The sequence below is a fragment of the Biomphalaria glabrata genome, chromosome 14, assembly GCF_947242115.1.
Source record: "Biomphalaria glabrata chromosome 14, xgBioGlab47.1, whole genome shotgun sequence".
In the NCBI taxonomy this organism is placed as follows: domain Eukaryota; kingdom Metazoa; phylum Mollusca; class Gastropoda; family Planorbidae; genus Biomphalaria; species Biomphalaria glabrata.
The window spans coordinates 16527330-16548004 of record NC_074724.1 but is presented as its reverse complement, the minus strand read 5'-3'; the positions used below and the strand labels follow the sequence as shown (position 1 = coordinate 16548004).

At 31.7% G+C, this 20675-nt stretch overlaps 1 protein-coding gene across 1 annotated transcript in view; it reads left to right on the top strand.

Annotated features, from left to right (window-relative positions):
- LOC106078538 (uncharacterized) overlaps positions 1 to 20315 on the top strand; it is a 31058-nt gene extending 10743 nt beyond the window's left edge. Inside the window, exons 4-8 of the mRNA XM_056009845.1 lie at positions 2526 to 2632; positions 5128 to 5380; positions 11457 to 11600; positions 14052 to 14068; positions 19870 to 20315. Coding sequence (XP_055865820.1) covers positions 2526 to 2632; positions 5128 to 5380; positions 11457 to 11600; positions 14052 to 14068; positions 19870 to 19878 — 530 coding nt within the window. The 3' untranslated portion in view covers positions 19879 to 20315. The remainder of the gene's footprint in view (positions 1 to 2525; positions 2633 to 5127; positions 5381 to 11456; positions 11601 to 14051; positions 14069 to 19869) is intronic.
- The last annotated feature ends 360 nt before the right edge of the window (positions 20316 to 20675 follow it).

Below are 20675 nucleotides of genomic sequence, written 5' to 3'. Positions count from 1 at the left end.
ACCTTAGGTCTCGATACGTCTAGGTGTGCCTGGTTCAGTTCTAGTTAACGATACTTCACAGTCATGTGACCATCTGATCACGTTAAGTGCTCCCTTTCTGGTCAGGTTTGTGAGTGGCTCAGTCATCTCTGCAAAATCCGCTATAAACCTTCGATAGAAGTTGCAGAGTCCTAATAAACTACGGAACTGTCTCTTGGTTGTTGGCTGACGAAGATTCATAATCCGTTGTCGCAGTTTAGGTTGTGGTTTCAGTAAGTGTCCTCCAATTACATATCCTAGAAAGGAAATGTTCTTGCAACCTATCTCCACTTTAGATGGTCTCACCGTTAAACTATTTCTCCTCGATGTATCTAGAACCATTTCTAGATGTTGTAGGTTATCTGACCAAGTAATGTCATGAATGCAGATGTTGTCTAGGGAGCACAGTACATGGGGTAGATTACACAACACCTTTTTCATCATTCTGCTGAACGTTGCTGGTGCGTTGACAAGCCCGAAACTCATGACATTAAATTAAAACAACCCAAAAGGACTACTAAACGCTGTAAGTGGTTTAGCTTTATCTACCATGTGGCTGGCGTCAGCGACAATGAAAGACAACATTGTCTCAAGAACAGACTGGTCAGCTGGAGAAAGGGGCATCTGAGGAGAACTGTGCAGATGGTATCATGGGGAACACGCTTCATGCCGTCTGTGGCTTCCATAGATCGAGCTGTCAAATCATCTACACTAAACTGTTATGAACTTGTTTGTTTTCTGGATGAAAAGCGCTAAGGAGTTTACGGTATTCCCTACCTTGCACACAGCCATCCAAGGTAGAGCATAAGGTGCAAATTGTTAGATACTCGAGTGAGAAAGATGTTTACATGTGGATGACAATAACGAAGTTTTGCTCAAGTCTAGAACTTGTGAGGCTAGTGCAGAAGGTACACACTGTTAGAGACTTGACTGAGAAGAAAGAAGATCTGCCAAAGTCTGAAAATTCTTAAAAAGCTGAGATTGTTATTCTGTGTTTGTGATGTGCTGGGAATAAACATGAATGGCGTGGAGATGCTTCCCTTTGTTAGTACAGTATTAATTAAGTAAAAACGACATTATTACTATCTCAGCCCTTACACTCTTGTAAACGAAAAAATCTCAGCATACGTCATGGCTTGCAACGTTTAGGTACATCGGCTACTTTTTGTTTTTAAAAGTTTATACAATTAATTTTGTAAGCGATTTTAAATAAAAATACACCTTTAAAATATAACATAAATGTAAGTGAGATTATGTTTACACTATATTAACAAAGACATAAAATTGTTGGAGTATTTTTAGTCTCAACAATTGAAATATATCTATTAAATGTCCAATACATTTTCCAACAAATATAAGTATTTTATTCTGGTCTACTAGCTACTAAAATTAAAATTATTTTTTTTTGTTTCCTAAGGCTAAGAATGCACTTTGTATGTAAATGCCACATACTTTGTAATCGACTTTTCATGCTGCGACTTTCTTGAAGTAGCTTGGCGTTCGCGGGCAAATAATCTTTTAGACTTCAGTCTCCTAAAAAAATTAAATAAGTAGATTGTATTTATTTTTTATTATTTGCCCCAAAAAAATTAAACTTTTGCTCTAGAACTTATTTCGAATGTTCCTTCAGAATTGAGGGATGGCAGCGGGCATTGTATGAACCCGAAACTACTAGGCATTCATCAATTTCAGCAGCTGACACGAGAATCAGCATCTTCATTTTTTATTATTTATAATTTATGTTTAGAAGAAACCAACTTATACTTGTAAATTAAATGTAAACCCTGTTACAATGAAATATACTTTAAACTGTTGTTGTTACCTTTAGCCCGCTACGTTTGCAGAAATATTTATGCACCTTTTAATATTATTGCAGACTAATTAGAAGAGACAAAAATGAATATCAAAATGTAAAATACTATATAAAAAACAAACTATTCACTGCTTTAAGGAATAAATAAACTTAGCATAAAGACACATATATTTTTGTGTAATTAATTTTATGATCATGAAATAATCATTTTGTTTTGTTTGTAAAATGTTTTACATGTTTCGGATGTTCCTTCAGAATTGAAGTTTACTTCCTAGTTCAAACCTCCCGCAGGACGACGGGGGATGGGAGCGGGCAGGGTTTGAACACTCGACGGTCGATAAATCCGAACGACAGTCCAGCGCACAAACCGCACGACCAGGCAGCCATGCTTTCATTATCTATATTTTAGTATGAATGTGATTTTATTTTTATGAAAAAATACATTTTCTAAAATACTTGAACAACTCATTTATTATAATGTTTAAGTATTTAAAAAATGTCTAGGCGATATTTGAAATGGTGAGGTTATTTTCTTCTTTGCCTGAAAAAGCCGGATATTCTACAGAAACTCTTTCTCAACAAGAAAATACATTTACTTTTGTTTAAAACCTGTGTGATTTGAAATCCATTTATATTAGCGTTTATAAAAATATTTTGAAACTATTTTTTAAAAAATTATATTATATTTCATTAGCTCCGATATCTGATCATAAAATTCAGATTAATCTACACAATGGAAATGATAGTTACTCATCAACTAATTATGTAGAAGAAAGTATAATTTTGACTTGCACAGTCACAGTAAGCATTTCTTAAATCTTTCTGAATTAGTATTATTGTTATTTGTTTAAAAATTAACTTTTTAATTTAAAAAAAAAAATATATTTCTCTTACTTTGAAAGGGAGAACTTTAAAATTTCCTTTTTTTTTTACTTTAGTTGATATATAGTTGTAACAAATCTCACTATCCATACTCTTTGCTAACTGCACTACACGACACCACACAGCACCAACTTTGAAGAAATTAACAACTCATGCCTCCAAAATTACGTAACAATTTCATGTTTAGTAAATCACAGCCAATACTGTACGATCGACAACAACTTAACACAGACTGTATAAAATCTTCACACTCCGACGTATCAACTCTGTAACTCTCTATCAACTCTTCGTCTCTTCCTAGACTTGCACTTGATTCTCTGTTCTGGACCGACTTTCCCTAGACTGGTTCTTGTACTTACTCAATTAAAAAAAACAATACTTTTCTCTGGATATCATTACTGAGACAAGCAACTAAACGACTGTTATTAATGCCATTCTAAATTAAAATGTAATTTATGTAACTGTTACCACATGTAAAGATGTTGTTAATTGTTCCATTGTTCCAGCAATATAATCTTGGGATCCATATGTGGGTCGGTCACATATACCAGTTCTTCTAGCAGAAATATAGAAATCAATGAAGCAAATTAATTTATTTTAGATAAAAATGAAAATACTTAAATAAATATAGTAATTAATGTTCTTCAAATTTTGATCTAATGTAAAAAAATATTACAGTCACAGAACATTAATGATATTTTACAATCAATGTATAAATTTACCTGGATTTCCTCTATACATGATCAAAAATTATGGTAATAATAATCAAACTATCAATATTTATTTTTATAGTGTACATATATTTTTAAAAAAAGGTAAATTTCCTCTTTCAGACTATGTGGTCTATAGGGAAGATGATGTAAAAGTCATTTGTTTATGTGACCAACGGTTAACGAGGATGTCATGTGGCCAGCACTACGACCAACCGCCTTTTCTTTTCAACAACTAATGTCAGATACCCATTAGAGCTTGATGGACTCAGATGCGCCCGATGATCTCGAAATTAAGACTAGCAATGAGACTAAGACTGCTTTATTCTTCCTTAATGAATTTTTGTGTGATTACAAGGACTTTTTTCTCATATAAAAATAACACAACAGAAACATTCACATAAATAGAACAGACACATTATAAAGAGCTCATTTAGCGACTACACAAAGGCATCTTTATCCTTTTTATGTTTCTCGTTAAAAAATCATAGTCTTTACTAGGATGCTAACCTACACTAGAGTAACTAATTTTAAAATGTCATGATGCTACCTTGATATCACATTTCTGACACATAAATAATGTTGCAGATTGATCATATTATTTAATGAAGTTTTTAGTTTTGAAAAGGATTAAGTAAAGATTATACACGTATAACGTATTTCAATGAATTTAAAAATAGTACCTCCCACTTCATAAACATGCTTGTTTTTGACGTTGGTATTCTATCTTTATATATTTATTTAATTTCAAAATTATTTTTATCCATTTCTAAGATAACGTGTAATTGTGTTGCTTATTATGTCGTATTTAATGATCGTTTCATAAAATGTTTTTGAGATTTGTAAAGAGATTGGCATAATTACTGACATTCATCTTTTTCCTATCACAGTGTTATACAGGATATCCATGTTGGGTTACATTTTAGTCGTGATTTAATTTTTTTAGAATCTAATGTAGGCTTGATTGCGATGAAAATATTTGTATTTTCACATTTTACACATTTTATAATCTATCATAAATGTCTTAATAACTTTTCCTTTTGCAAACACTAATTGTAATGAGTACGTTATTTAAAATATCTTGATACTACTGGGTAAAAAAATATACACAATATTCCATAAATCACAAGTATCAATGATTCATGAATACATATTGAAATAATTGAGTAACAACACGGTGACTGCTCTAACGTCCTAATCGTTACTTATGCTCTCCCTTTTTAAAATTAAAAGAAGTTACTCTCAAAATCATGAGTTAGGTGAATTAAACTCAAATATCAAAATACACTGTTCTACCAACTTTAAGGTGTTGGCATCTACCTCCTTGTTCATTAATTTGTGAGTAAATGTAGAATCCTAAATGCAATTCTTTTGTCTTCAAATTTCCTAAACAATGTTTTCTTTACATTTTATAATCTAGCCTGAATGCATATCGACTATTGGCAATTTATTATTATCTATCAATCTATGTAATGATTTAGTTTGATTGGACAAAGACTACATAATCTATATCTAATACTATCATCATAATTAAACAAACATTTATTTAAATTGTAGTGGGAAAATGTTTTAATCATGATATGTTAGATACAAAATATTAGTGACTAATAATTTAATACGAATTTTTTATATTTATTTTAAGTCATTTTCATCTTTTGGAATTGTTTTTTATGATTTATTTTTGTGGCTATTTTGCTCATGTAGGGTCCTCCTAGTCTTTTAATAACTTGGAACCAGACAGCAAAAGGCTCAACTAAAGAAAATCCAGCAACTGGTAAGATCAGTTCTAACAGCACATCACAATCTGTTGTTTCCACTGGCTGCGAAATTCATTATTATTTTTTAAAACTACACTTTGAGCTCCAAGAAACTGATGATGGGAACACTTACTACTGTATAGTTTCAAACGATACTGGTGAACAGAGCAGAGAAAACTTCACTCTTCGTATTATCTCATGTAGGTCTTCTATTTCTTTTTTTTTCCCACTAAATGCTAATATTTGAATGAACCTTCGTTGTTGCTTTTGTAAACTTCTATGCAATAGATTTTATAGATTTGCTAAAACAAAAGAAAAAAAATAGAATATGTGCGATTAGTTGAAACCGAAAGAAATAATAGCTCATTACATTTTTTATAAAAAAAAAAAATACAACATTTTTTCGTATTACAAAGCTATTATCAACTCACTGTGTCATTCTATTCGTTTATTCCTTCTAGGATCTAGTTTTAGTAGATCTAGGATTTAGAACCATATTTTAACTACTCAAAAGTTTTAGTTTCTGACATCTTATAAAGTATATTATAGTTTCCGATGTTCATTTCATTCTATTTATCTATTTTTTTTCCAAAATAAAAAAGAATGTGTAGATTTCGATATTTTGCAAATTTGTATATTTAAATATATTATAATTATAGTATAATATATAAAATATAATATATAATGCTATAATTAATATATTCACTAGTGATTAAGTTATGTTCCATTATTTATAAAAATCTAAATTCAGAGATTGACACCGGGGACATTCAAGGCTTAGTGTGCTTGCCAAAATAGAAATAAAAACAGAAGGAAGGTCAACTTTTCTTTCCCTTCTCTTTCAACACATCTGTTAAATTGTTTTCTAAAAAAACTTTAAAGCATCATAATTCAGATACAAAAGTTTTATCTTACAACTGAATAGAACAGATCCTTTATTAAGAGCAAGTTTAATTATTTATTAAGATTTTGTATCTCACAAAAAAAATTTGTCTGACTACCACAACTTTCATTGCTGAGTCTAAAAAGAATGGTCAGAAATAAGAAAAAAAATCTGAATTCTTTCACTGTGCTAAAACATTTTCCAGTATCACCCCAAAAAATGTAAAAAATGTTAGTCATCAGCAAAGCTGAGGACCTTGAGATTAAAAGCAGATGAATAAAGCTTGTCAGGACCGAGTTCTTTGGAACATAGGCGCTGTGTCTCTATGCTCCTCTAGTGGTGACAATGAATAGATCAACTAAGTCAGCATGTAGATAACAAGTGGAGTAAACATTCTGCTCTGGAAAAAAATGTCTACAGTCTGTGTGTATTCAAAACGAAATCGTAGAAGATGTTGACTTGAAATTCATAAAAGAAAACTTTTTGTTTTATTAGTTATTGTACGCATTTAAATGACAAGTTATAAAACTTCCTGCTTGGAGAAAAGATCATTCTATTCAATAAGGCTTTTATTGTTGGTTAAGTCTCTGCCGTTAAGCTAATTTCTGACTAGCAATGTTTTGTTGTAAAGCATTTTGGTTACTTTGATACATTTCTAGACTTATTAAGAGTTTTGCGATGGTCTCAATCGTTTTTGATTGCAAGGAATAGTTTCGCATTGTTAATTAAATTCATGCATCAACATCTCAGATATATCTGTGAGATCTCCAATAGAAGTAGTAAAAAAGTACAATTTTATGACTATGGTTATTAATACTCATATTTCTTAATTACTTCTTATAAATTTTAGAAAACTAGCACACCATTCGTAATTGGCAATCATAAAAAGCAAAAGACAAAATACGCCAGTTGTTTCAAAAATGGCTTCATAAGATGCTCTACGCGATCTATTGACCCCCATTACAATGTATTTTTTTTCTTTTGTTGAATACTTAGAAATTTGACATAAACGAAGATAAATTATTGACTGGAGTGAAAAGTAAAAAGAAAGTCCAAATGCAGGAAATTATGATACCTATATTAAATATTCACCAGGCATTGTAAAACTCCTACTTAGAAAAAAAAAATTAAAAAGTCAATGCTATGATTGATGTAATGAAGAAAAAAGGAAGGAACTTAAGCACAGATTGCTTGATATTATCGTGTTTCTTGCATAGCAAACTTTTGACATTGCGTCATGATACGGGAAGTAGGGTTTCGTTAGCCATGGCTGGCTACCCACCTAGGAGAAAGAAAACTCTGAATTTAAACCACTGTTGCCTTGCAGGTATATTCAATCATAGGATAGGCTTCGTTAGTAAAGCCTTAGGAAAAATCAGGAGTTGGCGACACTAAGGTACTTTGCAGCACCCAGTGCTACACCCTGACAGAATCTGCGACGCCGCTGACCCTAAACTGTATAGGTTATGCCGTTCCTTTGGATACATCAGCTGCGTGGAAATGGGGGGGGACTGATGTGTGGACGACATCGTACCGGCCACAAGAATACCCAGACCTTCATCTCATTTCCATGAGATGATCCATAGTCGCTTTGCGACTGAAAGAGGCCATAGATGATACTGTTGTAAACCTGGTGGTGACACAGATGGGGGTAGTGATGTGTGTTTTTAGCCTACTCAAATCGCCACAGTCCAGCGCAGGACGAGCGGTCAACTTTGACCTGTGATAGTACACGCCAGTCCGGCAACGACCTGTGTGTAAATATTACGCACGCAAGTCATGACGATTGTGATAATTCTGAGTGGTCAAGAACGTTCCATCCCCTTCTTAAAGGCCAGTAGAGTCTCTGTATAAGAGCGAGTGTGTTAGAAAGACTGGACTTCACGTTACCTCGCAATGTGACCAGTACGAGACAGACGGTGTGTGAAGTCAGGCGGAGCAAGACTAGGTTTTGGACAGTTAGCGTGATGTTGTTGCCAACTGTACAGTGTTTGTAATGTATTTGAAATTAAACTGACTGTTACTTTGGAGCCCTGGTGAGTTGTGAGGTTCATTAAGTTCGTTGTGTCGTGTGGTGCAGTTTAAAGGGAGCCTGGATAGTAGGAGAGAAGATCGTAACAATACAAAGGACGAGTACTTATTAAATAATAGAGAGTGCCTTGAAATAGTAAAACTTTATCTACATAAGCCCAAGCACTAAAATAGCATCAGTATGCTGATTTATAAAACCTCAGCAAGAGTTTATTATGTTTTAGTCAGAATTTTTTATCATATTCTGTAAGTTACATTCGTATATTGCTTGAAAGTCACACATTTATTAAATGTTTCAAATGTATAAAAAAAAGTTGATGTGTTCTATCTTAAAAAGTGTGGAACTTGATGAATTCAACTTTATTGTTTGTCTACCTAAGTGATTTAACAGATAAGCTACAACGTCAATGAGTACCGTTGATTTAAAAAACAGATATTTTTTTAATGAATAAATGTTTAGATATATGATACATCTCTTACTCTGTTTTAACATTTTGGGAAAAAAGGCTTCTAGAGAAACATTTGTGTACCTTTTAAACAACCTAAAAACTGAATATTAAATAAGACAAAAAAAAATGTATGTATCAGTGAAGCGATCGCTTTTGACTGGAGTAATTTATTTATTAGATGCAATACAACCAGAAAGTATAATTTAAGCAATAGATAAAGAATTTCAAAATTAGTAGTATTAGGGGTCTATGTTATTTTAAAAATATTTTAATATAGTACAGTTATTACAACTGATCCATATTCTAAAATCAATGATTGATAACATAACCAATACAGTCGTTTGGATTAGAAAAAAGCTAAAAAAAAATTCAGTTTCATGAGTAAAAATGTGCAAGCAATCTTTATGTAACTAGAATCTGTTCACATTGTTCTTTATTCGAAAATGCTTCTTGTACTTGTGACAATTAGCTTAGTCCATAGTGTCAATGTTTACAGAGGAAATTATGCAGAGGTTTTATTAAGGCAGTCTTGAAACAGATATGAGTTGACCTTGTCCATGACTTTATTAAGCTATTTTTTACTGGCCTCTTCTCGCTCTCATGAATGGTGTTCAGTTCTTTGATAGTGTTGAAAGCTAGGGAAGAGACAAAGTTTGTTGTTTTATAGAGCTCACAATGTGATCGAATCATCTAGCCATCTGTGTTGATGATATTATTGTATGGCCGATTTGAGAGAAGTTTTGTTTAGGGTCCAAGTCTTTTTTTAATGTCATCATGCATGTCTCTCATGTTATGTTTGGTTTGCAAGTGTGAATACCTTCACTGAACTCAATATTTATCAGCAAGATGTCTTTGTACTAGTCCCAGCTTTCTTCAGAAAGCAGAAATTGCATGGAGTGGGCCGTGCTTTGTATGCAGGAAGTAAATTTATCATTGTTTTATGATAAGTTATTTTCTCATTAGTATCTATGGAAACTTTCTGTATCTTAAACTTGCTCCAAAGTTTTTAGTTGTATTTTTTATTGTGATGTTTAAATGACTCTAATAACTAAATCTAAAGATATATTATGTTTAACATGCTCACATTAAAGTGAAAAGCTCTCTTTTGCTTTTTATAATGCCTATTTTTGGAAAGAAAAAAAAGAAGAGTACAACGGAATGGTCTTTGTTGCAGTGTGCGCTCTGGTATGATTGTGTAATTTTGAAAATGTTCATACACATGTCTATGGTTAGGTCCAACTGGTCAATGTTTTCAGACTGCGACCGTAAGACCAAAGAGACTGTGTGTTTATCTTTCCCCGATAAAGGGAAAATAAGTGATACGACCGCGGCCTAGCTATCTCCAAGGTTGTGGACTAAGTCAAGCCTGAAGAGGAAAAGGTGGGACGGGTGAAGAAATTGGGGATAGAACGGGGAAATAATTAAAATAAAATAAATAAATAATAAATAATAATAATTAATGCTGTGATAAAATTGAGTGACTCTGACAACAAGCTTTTGACTTGTGACATATTGTTAGTCAGCAATATGTTATCCTACACTCTTTTCTGCAACCGTGACATGATGCCGTGACATGGTGCCCATTGCTTTGGCTATCCTGTTGTTAATGTCTTTATCCAGTAGAGTATTGTTGGATAAGATGGAGCCAGATAGCAAAAGTGATCAACAATTCTAGTGGTTGGCCATTAATATTTACTTGAGGTGAAGTACTTGTGTTTTCACTTAGTATCTTAGTCTTGTTTTTGGCTAATATTTATGCCGAAATTCTGGCAAGCAGCAGATAATTTGTCAACCAGGGACTTAAGCTGAAAATGAGAATCAGCCACAATAGCTGCATCATCAACTTACAGGAGTTCTTTGATAAGTATCTTCCTAACCTTGGTTTTCACCCGCAGCCTTGATACATTAAATAGTTTTCCACAGGGTCTGATATGGAGAAACACACCCTCATTGATGTCGCTGTACGCATAATGCATTAGACAGGAGAAAAATATGCCAAATAGAGTAGGTGCGAGCAACATCCTCCCTGCTTGACACCCCTGCTAACCTCCAAAGGTGCTGATTGGGCTCCGTTGAATAGGACAGTACATTTTGTTTTCTTAGGAAAGCATTCATGTAGTTTAAGAGGGCAAAGTATTTTCCATGGGAGTTTGAAAAGGCCACAAAACAATGAAGGCGGTTCTGTGTATCCAACTTTACAACTTTGAAACATGGACTAAAACAAAACAAGAGTGTAAATTAAACTTGTTTTATTTGATGCTGTCATCACTTTGTCTTGAAAAACACTTGGTAAGATAGAATAAGCAATGCTTGAGATTCTTGCAGCTAGTTATCTTAAAACTTGGAGATTGATTTGTTTAAAGTGCTGACTATCTTTCTATTACTTTTTAGTTTTTCAAGAATTAAATTTTTTTAAATGAAAAATGTGAATTTAAAGTATTTTAGAGAATTCTACTCAATAAGTTGTAATTAGCCCGCTATGTTTGAATATTTAATGTTTACTTTTATATTAAATATAGGTTTTTCAATTTGTTGCTTTTAATATATAGATTTGTAAATATACAGTATTAGTGTCTATTGTGTAGTACTTAATTCAAAGAAAATTTATCATATATATTTTTGATAGTATTACATTCATAAGCTCTACTATATTATGAATATATCAAATTTATTAATATTCTACACTTGTAGAAGACATTTTTTATATTGAGTGAAGAGCAAGTAACAAACAATGTTTTTGACACAAGACCTGCAAGAATGAAATTAAAAGCTTTCAACATTTTTATTTCTTATTAGTAAATGTGTAATTTTAAATGCAGTGTATCAAACATATATATATATATATATATATATATATATATATATATATATTTATTTATTTATTTATTTATTTATTTACTTGTTTATTTTTAGTTATTAAATCAACAAGTCAACCAGAATCCCAATCAGCTAGTACTGGCGTTGGTACCTATTTTGTTGGTGTGTTACTTTTTTTTGCCAGTGCTACTGTTCTAATCTACTATTTTGGCATTAGAAAGAAACATAGGAGTTCTCGAGGTAAACTTTTTTTTATTTCTTAATTTTATAGCATGCAATTCTGCAGCCTAATATGAAGGCTCATTAATTTCAATTGCATTTGTTTTATTTATGAGGTAAATTTTTTTTTCAACGTCAGACAACTTTTTTTTCAGATAAAATGGAAAGTTAATTACCCCATTTAGACCTTGATAAATATGAGGTAGATATTTTCGCAGATGCCTTTATATTTTTATTTACATACTAGCCTTCAGTACTTATGTTCTCGGTATAGCTTCTTTCATCAGTGTTTCTTCACATCTAACATTTTAGTAATTGTTTATCAGCTTGTGAAGCTGAAGGTTTTTCAATATGGTACAGCAGAATTTAAAATTATTACCATAATTATTTTGTTGGACTACTATTATGCGCTATTTATCTTCTTCTCTGGTCTCTTTCAGTTGCAATGTTGCAGATGTTTCAATTCAGAGTTTTTCTTCGTCTAGGTGGGAAGACAGACAAGGCTAACAATTCCATAACTTACTGGTTTTGATGCCTTTAGCTCGCCTTTGCATTTTTTAATGTCAATGTTAACATTTTTGCTGGACCCAAAATTTGAGCTTTAATAAAATCCGAGGAGATGACTTGGTCCTATTGGGTGCTATCTGAGACACATACCTTCAAATCTTTTTTTGCAAGTGTGATGCTTTTATCCTTTATGGCGATACTTCTGCCAATAGCAACCTTATGAAACGTTTCCCATCTGTCTTAATACTTCTTAGCATGTCAAGTTTTTGAGTTTAAATATATTAAGGAAGCTGTAGATCTCTACATGGCTGATTGAAACACTCTGATATACTTTATTTTCCATGTATATTACAAATAATTTAATCTTTAGGAATTTAATGTTTTGTTGTCTACAGATTGCTTCAGACTAGTAGTTTAAATCTTTCTTTCCGTAGAATTTATCCATTTTCTAAAGTAATTAATTATTTTGTCCATTTTTATTTCACAATTATTTCACAATTCTAATTTGATAAAACTCCAATAAAACTTTAATAACTTGTTTTGATTTAATAAATTGTTTATAGTACATTATTAAATGGAAATCTTATATAATACAGACTTACTACAAAAAAGAAGATGATTTCGTCATGCGTGACCTCTGTACATTAAACAAATTAATGCTTAAGAAAGCAAAATTTTATAAAATTTTATATAATCTTATATAATTTAGATTACGGAATCAAAAATGAAAATTTTTCCGACTTTAAGTAAGTCCGCAAATTAAAATAAAAGTATTGTTTATGATAAATTTATTTTTTTTACAAAACATAATATGTAAAAACATATAAACTCATGTTTAAAGCTAAATGGAAAATTAAAGAGAGACTATTTAGTTTTTATTCTTGAAAAAAAATGGTTTTGATAAGACACTTGAAAACTGAAATTTAGAAAGCACAGATAGTTTAACACGAAAAAAAATCACTTTAGGACAAACGAAAATAACAAAAAAAAAATTACTCTATATGCATCGAAATTGAAATAGTGGATTCTGACTGAAAGAATGGTTTCAAATCAACGCTGGAATCGTCTGTTTCGAGAAGTCTTTTAAAATGTTATTTACCTGTGATCTTTGCAAAATAATTCTTAAAGTATTAATTTTCTTTTATTTAAACACCTTCAATGAATTGTTCTAATGTTCAACACTAGTAAAAATTGACACATATTATTGGCATTTCATGGCTCCATCTTTATAACATTATGTCCTTTTTTATTAGGACTAATTCGTAGAGGGGCCATAGATCTTTTTTTTAAATTTCTTACAATCACTAACAGTATATACAAATTCATTAAATTCGATAAATCTTGTCCGTTTTTTTTATTGCTACACAATAAGTTAAATTAGATTAGTAAATATAAGAATAAATTTATCTTCAATAAAAATAAACCTCAGATATTTCTTGTATATTTAAATATACCAATATGTATACCATTAAGTTTATTTTCATAAATAGCCTTAATTTAAAATCATTAAAAATATTTAATAAAGGGAGTTGATTTTTTAAGATGAATACAATCATATATATATATTTATATATATATATAAGTGTGTGTGTGTGTGTGTGTGTGTGTGTTAACGTACAACACAAAGATGTAACGACCCAATAGTTAGCTCCTGTCTACCACATTACGTAAACGAACAAAATGTGAACTGAAAAGATTTGTGCAGGAAAAAGAGACCATTGTCTCTCATTCTTGATGTTTTAAAAAGTACACATTTGATCAAATAAACTAAAGGTGGTATATAAACGTTTGAATGAAAGGTTGTTAATACACAGAGGTTGGACTATCCAAGATTGACGTATTTCATATTCTTTTTTTCCCAAGGAGTAAATGGAAATATTGAAGTACTTAAAATTGAGTCAAAATGTTTTATTTTGATAGCTTTTTAAACAAAAGTTTCAATTTGCTTTCATTTTTATTTGACAGATGATAAACACGAAAGTGTAAGTATTTTGTAAAAGCAGCGTACTATAGTGTTCTTTTCAATGTAAAAGGATGATTAAGGCACAGAAATGGTATAACATTTTGATTTTACTAAGACAAATCATATACTTACTAACTTAATATTCTTTATTTGAAAATGGCATTTAATCTTTAATTACACAGAAGATTTTAATTTAATTAACATTTTCTGAAATCAATGATGGATTTTTGCTTTAAACACATTTTGAAAAAATGTTATTCTAAACCATTATGACTAACTTTTCATGATAGATATTAATAGAGAATTATAAGTTAGTTGGACATATCCTTTGAAAGAATAATTAAGAGCTCTTTATTGAGTTGTAGAAGAGAAGAACAATGTATTGAAATTTAAATACAGCTACACTTATACCTTACAATATAATAAAATTAGTCAATGTAACATGTGGGCTTAAATATAGTTTATAATATCATATGTAATGTTTTTATATTAAACTTTTAAAATTTAATTCTTTTCTTTAAAATGTTTTTATAACCTTAAAAGTGAAATTAATGATAACGATCAGTTTGTGTCCACCTCCTTCTACACACGCCCTCAAAAGATAACAACAGAGTCCATGTGCGTAGCAGGGGGGGGGACTGAATAAAGTGACTGATTTTTACTTTCATTTTGTTTATTTTAGGTGAGATATTAATACTAAATCATCACTTACCACAGTACAGCCAAGGGGGTTTTGAGTTAAAAAACCTCTACCAGGGGTTTTCGAGATTCAAAAAACCCTGTCTGTGGTTTTTAAGATACAAATCCCTCTACCAGGGGGTTTTGAGTTTTAAACCCCCTACCAGAGGTTTTTGCAGTTAAATCCCCACTTCTATAAAACAAAACAAAAAATTAAAAACATTAATCCCCATATTCCAACAGCACAGTTAAGGAAGATTTTGATTTTGAAACCCCCTCTAAAATTTATAATAAACCCCCTCTTCAATATAAAAACAGCAAATTACACACTCAAAATTCTATGAGCGTAGCCAAAGAGGTTTTGAGTTTAACACCCGTCCAGTTGGGGTTTGAAGCTAAAAAGTATCTCTACAAAATAAAAAAGCAAATTACACACTATAAAATCTATGAGCGTAGCCCCTCCTCTAGATGTTTTTTTCTTTAAAGTTTAAAACCATTTAAGATGGTTTTGAGTTTAAAATTCCCCTACAGAGTTTTTAGAGTTGAAAACCTCTCTCTTAAATATTATTTTAAAGCAAACTACAGTCAGTCACCAAATTCTATGATCGTAGCTAAATGGGGTTTTTAACTTTAAAAAATACAAAAAAAACTCCAGAGATTTTTTAACCCCTCAACAGATGATTTGACGAAAAAACTTTCCTTTTCGATATAAAAGCTAAGGCGAAATACAGGCATGTAATTCCAAGAGCGTAGTCAAATAAGTTTACAAATTTCTAACAGTGGCTTGGGCTCTATTAATAAAGTGTGAATAGGCTTCTGTCGAAATTGAAAAACACTAAATGTGGCTCAACAAAGATGGCTAAGACAGATTTTAGGAGTCAGTTATAGAGATCGGGTCTAAATCAAAGAAATCATATGCCGAACTGAAAGTCGAACCCTTAGTAAGGTTGTGACAGAGCGTCGCATGTGGTTTTCTGGGACATGTTCTCCGACAAAATAAATTACGCAAAATAAGAGTTGCGGAAACAGCTTGCCGGAAAATGCGACGAACGGCGCGAGACGGTCTAAGTCAGTAAGAATATCACATTAGGTTTTTGAAACAAACCTTTTTAAGATAATACACTGTAGATACCTCAGAATATGCATTTGCTTGGTTTTAATACCAGAAATAGTGATCGGCGCTGAGGGACCGCTGCGAGCTCCCCCAGACCCCCTTGCTAGGAAGGGCGGGGAGTCTACAAGTTTTCCACTAATTCCAGGAAGAATCTATTCTAGGGCACAATAAACGTCTTCCGAAAGGTTCAGAATGTAATAAAGATTAATTATGTACACGCATATATATATATATATATATATATATATATATATATATATATATAGGATCATCGGACCACAAAACAATACAACTGCTGCCTATTTAACGTACGAAACTTAAAGCAGGAGGAATCATAAAAAAAAACGTACAAGAATGGACTCAGAACAATATTTTCAAACTACAGGGATGTCTAGTCTGCAATGATAGGAATTTGTTTAAAGAGATCACTTCATATCTGGAAGAATGGGTCGACACATTGACAAATTTCAAATTCTGTGAAAACATGTGTGTCAGTACTAAGAGCATCAAGATATATCCCAACAATAAACCCTGGGTCAATGCAAAAATAAAACGGGAAATAATCAAAAATAAAAGAGCATTTATGAGTGGCAATGGACAGACAAGGAAAAGAGCTCAACGAAATATCAACGTCGTTCTTGAGGAAGGGAGGAGAAACTATCGCACCAAGATGGAAGACTCAATTAAGACAAGTTACATGAGACAGGCGTGGGGCATCATGAACAAAATGTCAGGAGCACAAGTCAAAATTAAAAATAATCTTGCTACAAGAGACGAAAAAACATTAGCCAACGAGTTAAATGATTTCTATAGTGGCTTCGACATGAAAGATTTTAATTATCTAAGACTCAAAGCCCTTGAGGATGTCAATGTTAACAACTGTTCAGAATTAGCGATTACTAAAGAGCAAATTTGTAACATTTTCAAAAACGTCAACCCAATGAAAGCTGGTGGACCCGATGGAATAACAGTGTGAATCTTAAAAGAATGTGCTGAACAACTAGCTGAACCTTCCAAGATATTTTTTCTACTTCATTAATAAACCATGAGATATCACATGAGTGGAGGTCATCTATAATTGTTCCTGTGCCAAAGATTTCCAAACCGAAGGAAATGAATGACTATAGACCTGTTTCAATTACTTCCATTGTGTCTAAATGTTTAGAAAAATTGGTTAAAATGTTTCTTCTCAATGATCTTTGTAATAAGTAAGACCCTTTACAATTTGCTTACCAAAAGGGTAAAAGTGTAGACGATGCCATCCTAAATATTTTAAATTGTGTCTAAAAACATCTTGACTTACCGAACACTTATGTAAGATTGTTCTTTATGGATTTCTCATCAGCTTTTAACACTATACAGCTTCATTTACTCATTGAAAAGATGAAAGCGTTGCAGATTAGTCCATTCATAATACTATGAGCTAATGAATTTTTGACCCAGAGAGCTCAGAGGGTTAGGGTAAACATTGTTATATCAAATGAACGCATAGTTAACACAGGGGCACCCCAGGGAGGCTGTGACATCGCCATTTGTGTTCATTTTGTACACCAATGATTTTCAATCCGATAGTTCTTGTTTCTCCTTCACAGGATTCACTGACGATGCGGTTCTTCTTGCCCTGCTCTCAGAGAGCTCAGACGTAAATGAGTATTTCAAAGAATAGAACACATTGGAAAATACTGCAAAGATATGTTTTTAATTATTAAATGTAAAAAAAAACAACAAAGAAATGATAATCGATTTTCGTAGGGACAATAAGGAAAATGATATTGTTTCTAAAGCTGGAGAGACTATTGAAATTGTGCAAACCTTTAAATACCTTAGTACTATCCTAGACAATAAACTAAATTTTACTGCAAATACTGATTATAGCAAAAAAGGACAGCAAATATTACGATCACTAAGAAAACTGTTCTTGTTTAATGTTAGCGAAAAGGCCTAGGCTATGTTTTATCACGCTCACATATGCAATATTTTAAGTTTCAATATCACTGCCTGGTACGGCAATCTGAGCATTAAAAATAAAAATAAACTTTATAGAATCCTAAATGCTACTGGTAAAGAATCACCCTTTGTGTCATGATTTTGTGATTTTACCATCACAAAAGAGATACAAGACACCGATAGCAAAGACAAACAGACACAAACACTCTTTTGTTCCTCTGGCAATCAAATCATTAAATAGGAACAATCTGATATAAATTTTGTAACATGTAAATGTGAATGTACACTTTAATTTCTTATAAATATAATGTTTTTTTTTTGTTTGGTGTAATGCACAAATTGTAAGACAAATTCCCATACGGATAATAAAGATAATTATAATAATAATTATTATTATTATTATTATTTTATTATTATTATTATTTATATTTTTTTTTTCCGCGTGGGGGGAGGGGGCGGGGGCAATCCCCTCCAAACCCCCCCCCCTAAAAAAAACTATATCTACGCCCATGACAGAGTCAGTAAGTGATTATTTATTATCTTTAAATATCTCACTGACATTAAATCATTTGATAGGAATTAACTATGTGTCATGTAGCAGAGGAAATGGTGAGCATAACGAGCGCCTATAGCAAATTACATTATTCCACCTTTTCCATGAGAATCACACAGAACCAGAATCTTATCAATAAAACGTATTTAAAAATAAGATGAACATAGACTATTAACTAATTAAAGGAATAAAAATAGGAACTGATTTATGCTAATTCTCATAAAAGAGCTAATGTCAAAATAATTTATTTATGTAGATACTGCTTTAACCAATACAATATTGAAATTAAGGAGACCTTTTATCTGGACTAATTAAAATAGACGCTAAAGATGTATCTTTAAATTTAAACAAAAATAATGGACCATTTGATTCAGAAGTTGATTATAAGTGCAATGTCTCACACAGATACCCATACCCAGTTGCGACCTACATTTTTTCACATCTTATGCAGACAAAGCCTTTGTCTACCAGGAGTATATTTAAGTTCACTTTTCCTCTTCTGAGTCTGTCCTCAACAAGGGCCTTAAATGTGTGCCGTGCAGCCTTTTTGAGAGCTCGCTTTCTCTTTCAGAGACTGTCTGGTTACAGCTACGTTCCTTTAAGCCAGTGAGGGCAAAATGGCGCCTTAGTTTATCTTACTCCTAAAAAGTGGTTTTAGTCTGCACAATCCAAATGTTACTAACTCACAGATTTCTAACAGTATTTTACAAAATCTAGATAATTTCATTTCATAGTTCATTAATAAACTGTAGACCACACTAGAATGTTGATACTGCCCAGATGTCAGATCATACTAGAATGTTGATACTGCACTGATGTCAGATCATACTAGAATGTTGATACTGCTCTAATGTCAGATCACACTAGAATGTTGACACTGCACTGATGTCACATTACATACCTGGTGTTCAATAACGAACTAAGGAAAAAAAAAAGCTTAAGTTTTAATAATTAATTAATGTTCGAATGTGATATGTACATAAAAAAAATAAATCTTACTTTTTTATTTTTATTTTAATAATATACGTCACTTTTTCTCATAATCAATAATGTTTCTAAACACGCTCCTTTCCCTCCTTAGCAAACCCAAAAGCCCGGAAGAGTCGGAATCAAGCGTTTTTTTTCCTCATTACAACCAATTTTTATTTATCAACCATGTCTGTTTCTCAGATTAAAAGATTGTACACCTTATTTCTCAAACACCCAAACTCGAATCAAGTATAAATTCTGCACAATTATTTCTTGTACCTGATAAAAGAAGCATTACTCTAAACAATATAAACAAAGATATATAAGAAATAACTAATTAAATAATTAACCATCGTTATATTTATTTAGTTTTGTCTCTAAGAAATAATAGAATTTGAAATTTACAGACTTGAAGACTTAAGCTAAATCAGTCACCCTGTATAGTATGTTATCAGAAGTAGGTCGTTGCTTAAATAATTAAAGCTAATAATACATATCTATAAAACATTCTATTTACATAATCACTTCATTAGCACATTGGCTAATTTTCTTATTTCAGGAGGCTTGATTCCTCGAAATCAAATTTACGTCGTACAATTGGTACAACTATTTCTAATCACACAGTTAGTCTATATCAGTGATGTGTAAACCACAGCTCCCGAAAAGGCATAGTTCAACATGCAACATGTTTTGTAATAATGTTTAAACATAACAAGTTTTATTATCATTCCAATTATATTGAAAATGTCTATTTCTATGATTCGCTAAAATTTGTTGTTTATTAGTTTTATGAGTAGCCTTAACTAAATGTTGATGTCTAATGTTCACCTGTGCTGGTACACAAACCCATGTCAACCGTGTGCCACAGAAACAGGGAACCTTAATATCATCTATCAAATATATTGCAAAATTACGTGTTTTTTTTAATTGATTTCAAACATGTTAATTGTAACTATTAAATGCCTAATGAAATAAATTACAGTGCAAAAAAAACAACAAAAAAAAAACAACAACAAAAACTGAGAGATGATTATTTTTTTGTTTCTTAAGATGAATGTATGTGGAAGTACTTGTCAATTAATTTAAATCTAATTTACAATAAATTCGAATTCTGGTCGTTCTTCCCTCTCCCACTCTTTTGTTTCAGTAAATGCTTTAAAAACCAATTCCAGTAACATACTCCAAGATAAGCCTTTTTTTCTCCTTCCCCCACCACCATATTCCTAACTGGTCTAGATAAGTAATAGGATCATAGCGTACTGAGAAACATTAAACCATGAAAGAAAGCTAGGCAAAACCAATTAGTAAAAATATTGTTAATCAAAGAGTTTTAATGAAGAAAGTCTAAGTATAATAATATATAAT